Genomic DNA, 9,528 nt, shown 5'->3' with positions numbered 1-9,528 from the left:
AGGGCTGTGATGGCACACGCTGTACGAGACTCAACTCGGTGGCTTTGGGATGCAGCTGCCACTCTTCCCCAGTCCCTGGAGGCTGGTACACCCGGGGGAGGATGTGCAGGGGGCGCTTCTAATTTGGCTGAGTTCTGTCAGTCTCTGGAGTAAACCCGACTAATTAGATTAACCCCTTGCGCGTTCTTCTACGCAGACGTTAGGGACAGTGGGACAATGTAAAGCACCAACATTTCAGTCGTGTCTCCCATCCATTTGTTCTGAGCAGTGACAACCAGGTCTGTCCCAGCTGAGTGCCTGGACCCTCTGGAGACCGGAGCTCTCTCTGCTGCATTGGCCATGCAGCTTTTGCCTTCCCTGGGGTTGGTGATGTGGTAATCTGGTTGATCTGGCCTCTCTCGGACACATTAACCATCAGAAAGCCACGGCAGCGCGCTGTACTTAGCGGCGGGGAGCACAGTACGGGCTGTCTGCTGATGCGCTGCCTCAGGGGGAACAAAATGCAGGGCAAGAAAGCAGATAAAATCTTCACTTGAACTTTTTCTTTGGTTTCTCCAACCCCACACACCATGGCAAGAGTGCCCTGTACTGCCAGGCCCTGCCTGTGGCCAGGACCTCCCTCGTCCCAGAGGAGGATCTCACCGCAGATCCCCTGCTCTGCTGAGACACCCCGGGCTCCTCACCATCTGCCCAGTAGCCACAAGCGGCACTTGGTCACTTCCACAAAGTAGCATTTCCTTGTTTATCTCTCAGTATGGTGCAAGAGTGCTGTGCAGGGGTCAGAGAGTGAGAGCGGAGCGGGCAACCAGACCGTGGCCCTGCATGAATTACACGTATAAACCAGTTCCAGGGCACTGCCAGCATTTCGTTTTCATCTGGCTAAATTAAAGTAGTCAAATGCATTTCCTCTTCACCCAGCACAGCCTCACCCTGGCCATTGCCTGGACAAAACCAGACCAAAGATCTTCTGGAGTTTCTGCTCAAGCTCACAGCCCCAGGACCCCAGAGGCTGTTCAGTGTGTCTGGAGTGAGGGCAGCCCCGTGCACAGTCAGGGAGTAGATTTATTTCCTGAAAGCTTAAATGTAGCTTCTGTTGCTGTTGTGGAGGAGTGCTGAGGCACACAGAGCTCTGTTTGGACAGTGAGCTTCCTCCCCTGGTTACAAACACAACAGTGAAACAGGTTCTGTGTGGGCAGCACAAACTCTGCCTGTTCTCCCTGGCAGAAGCTCAATGCACCTCTGCTGTGCCAACTGCCCTCCTCTGCCAGCGCCGCTGCCCCGGCCTCCGGGGAGCTGTTTCCCACGTGGAACTGGGCCCTCTCTTAGCTGTGTAGCTCCGTGCACGCAGATGCAGCCCGTCTCCTCCAGCTTCCCCCTCAAATCCTGCCCCCAGACACAGCCCTATGGACACTCCACACTGCACCAGACGCTCCCCAGTTCCACCATTCCCACAGGGCTCTGCATGGCTACCCCAGACACCTGGGACAGGTAGACGGAGCATCTATGTGCCCACCCAGTGCACAGACCAGATCCAGGACCCTGCAATCCTGTGGAAGGGCTCCCCTTAAACCCCCTGCCACGGGCACCACTAGGGAGGAGCTCGCTCGTGGGCTGCCACGGGCACCACTAGGGAGGAGCTCGCTCGTGGGCTGCCACGGGTGCGAACTGGCTTGATACAGAAGTGCAAAACCTTCTGCTACATGAAAAAAAACCAAGAAATACTTGCAGGCTGCTTCGTGGTGGCAGCTTTGTACAAGTCAAACATCAGCTGGGTTTTTCTGAAGCTGTCTGCACAAAAAGCAAAATAAAAAGAAACCGAAGGGTTTCACAGTTGCTTTCTTAGAATTCGAGTTAAATACAAAATTCCTTCAGCGAACAACTTACAATTTGCCCCAACAATTTCATTTTTTTTCTGCTATTGTGAATTTAAGATGGGCATGTGGATTTCTGAGTACTAACAAAACCAGCCTGAGCATTAATGTTGCAACATGAAGCTGTATAATCCCCCGCAAGCGCATTTCATGTCTGGGCACTTTCACTTTATTGCAAGACAAAGTCTGAACTCTCAACCCTACGCCCTTGGGGCAACTCCAAACATCTGGCCTCCAGGAAAGCCTTGTCACTGGCAGCTCCCCCAGGGACTGGGAGCCGGGCACCAGCAGCTGGGTCTGGCCAGCAAGGATGTAGCCACGTGCAGCCCGAGCGGGTCAAGCAGGGCAGGTCTGGGGGTGCCGCTCGTCCTCTCAGCGATGGAGCGTGCTCTGTGTTTCTAGGTCATAGCAGACCATTTTCTTTTCTGTCCCTTAATTTTTTCCCTACTAATTTCTAGCAGTGTTCTTCTGTCAGCCTGTGCTCTCACGGTATCTCCAACGCCTCTTCCAGTCACCGGTGTGTACAACTGAGAGTTATTCTTTGTGTTTACGGCTTTTCCCTCACAGAGCAGATCACCTTCCAGGTCACTTGTGAGCAGACAAGTAGCTCAGCGCTCTGCACAGTTTCTCATTGAGCATCTCCACAGAAATCTCTCTACTGGCAACAATAGCCAGGAAATTCCACCTGGCTGAGGGTGTTGTTTGATCACTGGCACCACAAGTGATCACAAGGGGATCTTCTCTTTCATCCCATTGCTTGAAAACCTTCCACTCAGGATCCTTGCCAGTTTTTTTTTAAATCTGGTGGATCTGATGCTGAGGTTTCATCCTTACTGATGAGGAGTTTCCAAATCGTCGTATTTGAGGATTGTCTTTTCTGCCACTGCTCTCCCTAGTTCTCCGCTTGGACAAGCCGGCCTTTTCTCTGGGAGAGGGGCACGGATAAGGGTGGAGGGGGTCTGTAGTCAAAGCCTCCATTCAGGAGAATATTTCAAGAAGCTTCTCTGCTGTGTCCAATATTTCACTCTCAGTTTCAAAGCTTGGAGCTGCTTGGCTCCCAGCATTCCAGGGGACAAGACTCTCCCCTCACGCTGCCGGGCTGTGGTGGAGCGATGGACGCAGAGCAGAGAGCTCTGCCCGTCTGCCGGGCCGTTTCATCGCTGCCCTCTGCGATGGGCTGTGCCAGGCAGTCCCCATTGTGCCAACCTTGGACAAACTCGCAAAAAACCACTCAGTAGGGTGTAGCACAAGGACGTATCTGCCTGCCCTTGTCACAGGGCTGAGAGGAGCCAGGACACTCTTCGGAAAATGGAAGGAGATTCACAGCCTGACATTGCTCATGTCCTTTTTGCGATAAAACCTTATTTAAGTACAAGGGTGGACAGGGGCCAGAAGTTCCCAATTTGTGACAAGGGGAAGCACATCCTCCCTGAGGCTGCCACATGTCACCCTCCAGCGAAGCTTCCTCCCCGGGAGGGTAGCTCCTCCTTCCCTGCAGCCAGGATTTCATCCCTGCTGTCTTTCCAATGCACTCATGGGAAGGTGCTGGATGGTTTCAGCTGTTCCGATGTGACAAGGCATAAAGAGGAGGGTGTTCTTCAACGAACAAGTTGGAACAGATGCATCTCAGCTGTTTTCTAGCTGTCCATAAGTCCTCAAGTACTATTGCCTTCCTCCTCCATGCTGGAAATCTTCTCCCTGGATGGACGGGAAGGGAACCACAATAAATCTGCAAAGAGCAGGACAAAAAATATAGCGAAAAAATCTCCCTTTCCCATTTTTCACTTTCACCGTCTTCTGACTGATGTCCCTGAAACAGAGAAAATTCCACGGGTTGTGTGAAACTTCTCTGCCAGGAACCAGGCATTAGTTTTGCAACACTGAACTTTCTTGCAAAATATCCTGTGCTTCCTGGTCCAGCCTTGAAGTTACCTCCAAAAACGCTGTCCCAGACGTCTCAGTGTTTCTGGAGGGCAGAGCCTGGGGAAGCAGCCGTAACCAGGAGAACCTTCACCAAGAGAGCAAAGCCACCTTCTTGCTCACGGGGAGGAAAATCCAACCCATTGACAGACCGTTAATCTGCGAGAGTGTTTTGATGACTTACTGCAGCAGCCTGAGAACTTCCAGCTGATGCAACGTTTACACAACTTCTGGGCAGTGATGCAGAGGGAATGTGCTGTGGAGGGGGCTGCTGTATTGCAAAATATGCAGATGGAGAAAGGGAGCAAGTCAGCAAGAGGGTGGGGACACCACAGGAGCAAGTTGTGCTGCTGACTTCCCTCTGTGCAGTGAGGCTTGCTCTGAGAAGGCTGCTGAGCCTATGGTGGGACAGGGGATCCTAATCCTGAACGTCCTCAGATTGAAACAGAAGGTTTGTTTTGATTGTACAAAAATACATTTTCCAGTGCACGTGGATGGGGAAACATCTGGAGCAAGGAGCAGGTGAGTCCCTTTATATGTGTGGGTTCTGCTCCCACCTTTCCTGTGAGGAACTGGTGCCCTTGCTGTGGTGTGGCCCAGCTCTAAGGCAAGGTTTGGAGGAGAGGTGAGTCTGCATTTCCATACTCGTGGATCAACGTGGGTCTCCTCGCCATGGCGAACGGGAAGACGGTTTGTGTGTAGGAAGGCTGTGATGGGTGATTTCAGAGCCATCAGTGTGACCGTTCTCATGTCACTAAAGAGATGAGGGCTTTGCAGGTCAAGGTAAGGCAGCACTTCACCTTCCCCGGGTGTGCTGGTGTTTGGCTGAAGAGTGGTTCGGGGGTAAGAAAGAGTCTTTGGGGTTTGAAACTTTCCTTGGTGGTTCTGCTTTTAGAAGCAATTGCTGTGGGTGGTGATTCATCCTGCTGTAGGATGTTGCACTGCATCCTGCTGACTGGAAGCTCCTGCCTCACTGGAACCTGACAACTGATGATTTGGGGTTTACAACCACATATCTGGGAGGCTACTAAATAAATAACACAAGTCAGTTCTGGGGCGCAGGAGGTTGAATCCATCATTTCTTAACCTGCTCTGGAGTTCAGGAGACACAAACTCAGTGAACTGAAGGAACATGTTCTTTGCAGGAAGGAATAAGTTCTTCTCTCATGTGTAGCCGGGGTCCAACAGCAGGCACTCGATGTGAGTTTACAGAGGATATAATCCCGGTTCTGATGGTTCCTTTAAGTTTAGGACTGCATGGAGTAGCTCTTACCTGACTTGGAACACCAAAGGAAGGTCTTTTGGCACCATCTTTCGGTGCTGAGGTGACTGTGTCTTTGGTTTCATCTAGTCCCACATTATCTTTGCAGACTCCTGGCGACAAGAATCATTGCTGGACCTTGTCTCTATCTGACCAAGCTCAGTGGCAACTGGTCCCTGCGTAGTCAGACAATGATCCTCTAAAGAGAAGAACCGTTGGATTGCTGGTGGCTTCTTGGGCTCCAGAGCAGACTGGTGTGCCTGTGCAGCCCCCTTGTTCTTTTGTTCTGAGGAATATGGGAATGATAGCAAAAACCAGACAATGAACCAACAGGCCTGTCCATCCAGGAGCTGCGTCAGAAATGTTGGTCTTGTTTGGAGCAGTTTGTGTACGGGAACTGGGTTTAATGCCAGGTGATAAAAATTCATTCCTGTCCAAACTGATGAAACTGCTAAGAACAAGCCCAGGTGGCTATGGAGCCCTTCCTGGGTGCCCAGGCCACCACAAGCTGCTCTTCAGTGCAGGTTGGGTGCTACAGAGACGAGAGCTTCTCCAGGGACACCAGAGCAGCCCTGACCGGACCCTGGCAGCTCTTTAGATGCCTGGTCCTGAGGTCTGCTTCTTGCAGAGGGGCAGAGGAGCTCATTAGTCTGCTCTCAACAACCCTGCCAGGGCCCCAGGGCAAGGACCTGAAGGCAAGGTGTCGGGTCCTGCAGCTTATGCTTTCCTCCTGTGCTTCTCCCTGCCCAGCGTAGGCAGAGCCGTGCCTCAGGACTGAGAGCCGCGCTGACCATGAGCGAGCAGAGTCATGTCAACAGCCTATTCCTCAATGAGGACGCGGCCAAGCGGCTCAGCGCCGAGGGTCGGGTGCAGCGGTTGCGGCAGGCGGTGCAGAAGCGGGCGGCACGGGCCAAGAAGAGGATGCACAGCATCACAGCTGACAGCGCAAAGAGCTTCTTCCGGAGAAACGCCTTCGTCCTCTTCACCATCATTGCAGTGTTACTAGGTATGGAGTTGGCAGCGACACCGGGCACCACTTACAAATGTGGGGAAGAGTTTGTTTATTCTACAAAGATTTTATTTTATCATAACGATGTGGCTGGGGAGGTGATGCTGATGAGCTGACAGCTCAAAGTGCTGTCCACATCAGGAGTACATTTGTGTGCAAGAAGGACAGACCTTGCAGAGGGGCTGTGTGACCAAGTCCTTGTTGGTCCTTGCTGGCTGCAGCTTAGGAACAGTCTGTGACAGAAAGGGTTTGATGATCCAGCTCTACCAATCCCCATAAATATCATCCAGCTTTGTTCCGAGGCTTCTTGTGAGAGCAGCTCCAGGCATGAGGGCTCTTCACATTCGTCCCACAGCTTAAGTCCGACAGGACCAGGTGGGGAAGTGATGCAAAAGGCTGTGACATAATGCGTGGCAGACAGGTTTGTCCCCAGTTTTTGATACATTTTTAGGGATCTCACTGGCTGAACCCAGCTTTAAGAGGCAGGTGGACGAAGTCTCCAAACTGTGAAGTCACGTTTAGGTTAGGTTGAGACTGTACCTCTGGTCATGAGCTTCCTGGGAACAGACCCCAGAGGAGCAGCAGCCAGAGCAACAAGACTTGTGGTTTAGCACGAGGCTCCTGTGCATATAAATGTGTCAGAGGGAGAGCGAGAGCGTCCAGTAAAAACTGGATCGTGGCCCTTTAGAAAGAGCAGTTGCTCCTTCGGGGGGAGGAGGAGCTGAAAGGAGATGAGAAAGAGAAAAGCCAGGCTGCAGGACTGAGGGACAGACTGCTGGATCTCACTGCCGCATTTCCATTCTCATCCCTTGCTGATCCACAGGGATCATCCTGGCATTTTCCCTCCGGCCCTACCAGCTGACCTATCGCCAGATCAAGTATTTCTCCTTCCCCGGCGAGCTGCTGATGCGTATGCTCCAGATGCTGGTTCTCCCTCTCATCGTCTCTAGCCTGATTACAGGTGAGAAGTGCTTTCTGCTGCTTTCAGCCACGGCGGTAACCAGCAGAGACAGATGTTTGCTGCTGTTGGAGCACCTCTTTGTGCCCCAGTGGAGCTGCTTGGACTAACTTGGCTAATAGTGACGACCCTGAAACCTACAGCTGTAGTGAACATGGTTCACACTCACACCCTGCTGCCTCAGTAGAGGGGAGAGAAGCAAAAGGCCTTGTGCTTTCACAGGAGACTGAGGAGGACACACTGTGGTGTTTCCGATGCCCAGCTCTTGAGCACTAACAAGGATTTCGTCCTACTTAACCTCAAACATCAACGAGTTGGTTGCCCACATCAGAGTCATGTTTCCTCCAGCCTAGGGAAGGTTAATTCATGTCAGTCCAGAAGATCTGGAGCTGATCACTGGCTGGAGAGTTTGTTTTATCCGGGTCCTCATAGAAGACGTGCCAGCCAGCCAGCTTTCAGGCAGCAGAAGGGACAAGGCATTCCACCAGCGAAACATGCCAGCACCAGGGGCTTAAAGGCCCACTGTGCTGGGAGGGGATTATTTCCCTTCTGAGAGCTTTAGGAGGAAATTGCCATACTCCCAAACGCAGCCCAAGACTCCCCAGCACTACACCTCTTCATAACCACAAGCCACATTCTCCTGTACCAACATCGCCCTGGAGCTCCAAAGTCTGCCCCTCGCACGCTGTGCTTCCCAGAGACCCCAGCTCCCCCTCCAACCTACACGTGCCCTGAACACTCTGAATGTTCCTCGGGCTTTTCCCTTCCCTCTAAGACAATATGTTTAGACCTTCTCACCTTGTCCCTCTGTGTGACTCCACAGGAATGGCCTCACTGGACGGCAGAGCCTCAGGGAAGATGGGGATGCGGGCTGTCATCTACTACATGGTGACCACAATCATAGCAGTCTTCATTGGCATCCTCATGGTGATCATCATCCACCCAGGAAAAGGATCTAAAGAGAAGCTTCACCGAGAAGGCCGGATTGAGCAGGTGCAGACCACGGATGCCTTCATGGACTTGGTGAGGTAGGTCAACAAGATGGTGCCGCATTGAGACTTGCCAGTGAAGTTCTATTCCTCCATGGAATGTCCTTTCGAAGCGTCACAGATTTAGGCACACCCTCTTTGGGAAAGAGGTTTATGGCCAAGTTGTCCCCAGCCTGCTGCCAGCTGGGTACAGAGCTACCCAGCTCGGCCAATCAGAAATTGGATGCTTGTCCTGGAGCTCTGGAGTCCAGCCCTTCTGTTAGAGGTACTAATGCAAGAGGCTGAGGCTCAGCAAAACAAGGAGTGAAAACTACCAATGACAACAACATGTCCTTCAGAAATTCACCCAGCAAAGGCTGCTCCAAATATCCTCTGCACTGACCCAAGGAACTGAGGAAGTGGTTCCTGAACCATTGCCTCTCCCTCCCATGCTGTGACCTTGCACCGTGGACTGCAAAGCTGCACCGCTTCGAGCGGTACGCAGCCATTTCTGCAGTGCGAGATAACAGAGCGCTCCAGTGGCAGCTGTAGAGATGGGCTGAGAGCAAATAAAAATTGTAATATGGTTTTGTCCCAAGGCTGGTTTGGGTTTGATGGTGCTTTTGCAATGGACCCACATCCCAGTGCTCTGTGTGTGTAGTCCCTCTCCACACACCTGAAATACAACCTCCTGGAGTCTGAAAAGGCGCCAGAGGGAGCCTGGCTCCAGACCACCACATTCCCATCTTCTGTCCGTCAGCCAGAACGGGCCCATCTGCTCTGCAGCCTGACCTGGACTGTGAGGGTTGTGACCCGAGACACGGCTCCAGGACAGAGGCCTTGGCCAGGAAGCCTGTGTTTCCTTTTGTCAAACAGGACAATAACTCTTCCCTTGTTTTATCTACCACAGGAATATGTTCCCACCCAACCTGGTAGAAGCCTGCTTCAAACAGGTATGAAACCCCTCCTGGCCTATCACCTCCCTTTGTGCCCTAGACCACGGTCCAGCCTATTTCTCTGAGGGACAGAAGAGCAATTGCTTTGTGGTGCCTTCATGCCGCCCCAGTCTGACCGCTCCAGGAGGGAATGCCGTCAGGCGTCTGTCAGAGCATCCCCTCCACAAGGAGGGGATTCAACCTCGGTCCGATGCTCAGAGTCAGGAAGGGTTTGTGTGAGCCAGGCTCAGACTGGCAGTGATGTGGGAGCAGATTCTCTTCTGCAGCGCTAATGCCCTTGCAAGCAGTATAAAGGGTTTTCAGACAAGCCAGAATCTCAGTCCTAGGGGTATGAGATGCTCCCGTGGTCCCTTGGGACCTTCAGCTCTGTGAACTCTTTGATGGAAGCACTAAGCTAGGGAGCTTGAGATGGGAGCAGATTCTCTTCTGCAGCGCTAATGCCCTTGCAAGCAGTATAAAGGGTTTTCAGACAAGCCAGAATCTCAGTCCTAGGGGTATGAGATGCTCCCGTGGTCCCTTGGGACCTTCAGCTCTGTGAACTCTTTGATGGAAGCACTAAGCTAGGGAGCTTGAGAACAGGCAAGG

The 9,528-nt window shown here is 52.4% G+C and overlaps 1 protein-coding gene across 1 annotated transcript in view; it reads left to right on the top strand.

Moving 5' to 3' along the window:
* Window positions 1-9,528, top strand: part of LOC104502356 (excitatory amino acid transporter 4-like) — an 18,251-nt gene that overhangs the window by 1,941 nt on the left and 6,782 nt on the right. Inside the window, exons 2-5 of the mRNA XM_010146320.1 lie at window positions 5,808-6,058; window positions 6,885-7,022; window positions 7,843-8,047; window positions 8,898-8,940. Of these exons, the coding sequence (XP_010144622.1) occupies window positions 5,845-6,058; window positions 6,885-7,022; window positions 7,843-8,047; window positions 8,898-8,940 (600 nt within the window). The 5' untranslated portion in view covers window positions 5,808-5,844. The remainder of the gene's footprint in view (window positions 1-5,807; window positions 6,059-6,884; window positions 7,023-7,842; window positions 8,048-8,897; window positions 8,941-9,528) is intronic.

This window comes from Buceros rhinoceros, unplaced genomic scaffold, assembly GCF_000710305.1.
Source record: "Buceros rhinoceros silvestris isolate BGI_N320 unplaced genomic scaffold, ASM71030v1 scaffold25412, whole genome shotgun sequence".
In the NCBI taxonomy this organism is placed as follows: domain Eukaryota; kingdom Metazoa; phylum Chordata; class Aves; order Bucerotiformes; family Bucerotidae; genus Buceros; species Buceros rhinoceros.
The sequence above is the reverse complement of the archived record's forward strand: the minus strand, read 5'-3'. Positions and strand labels throughout refer to the sequence as shown.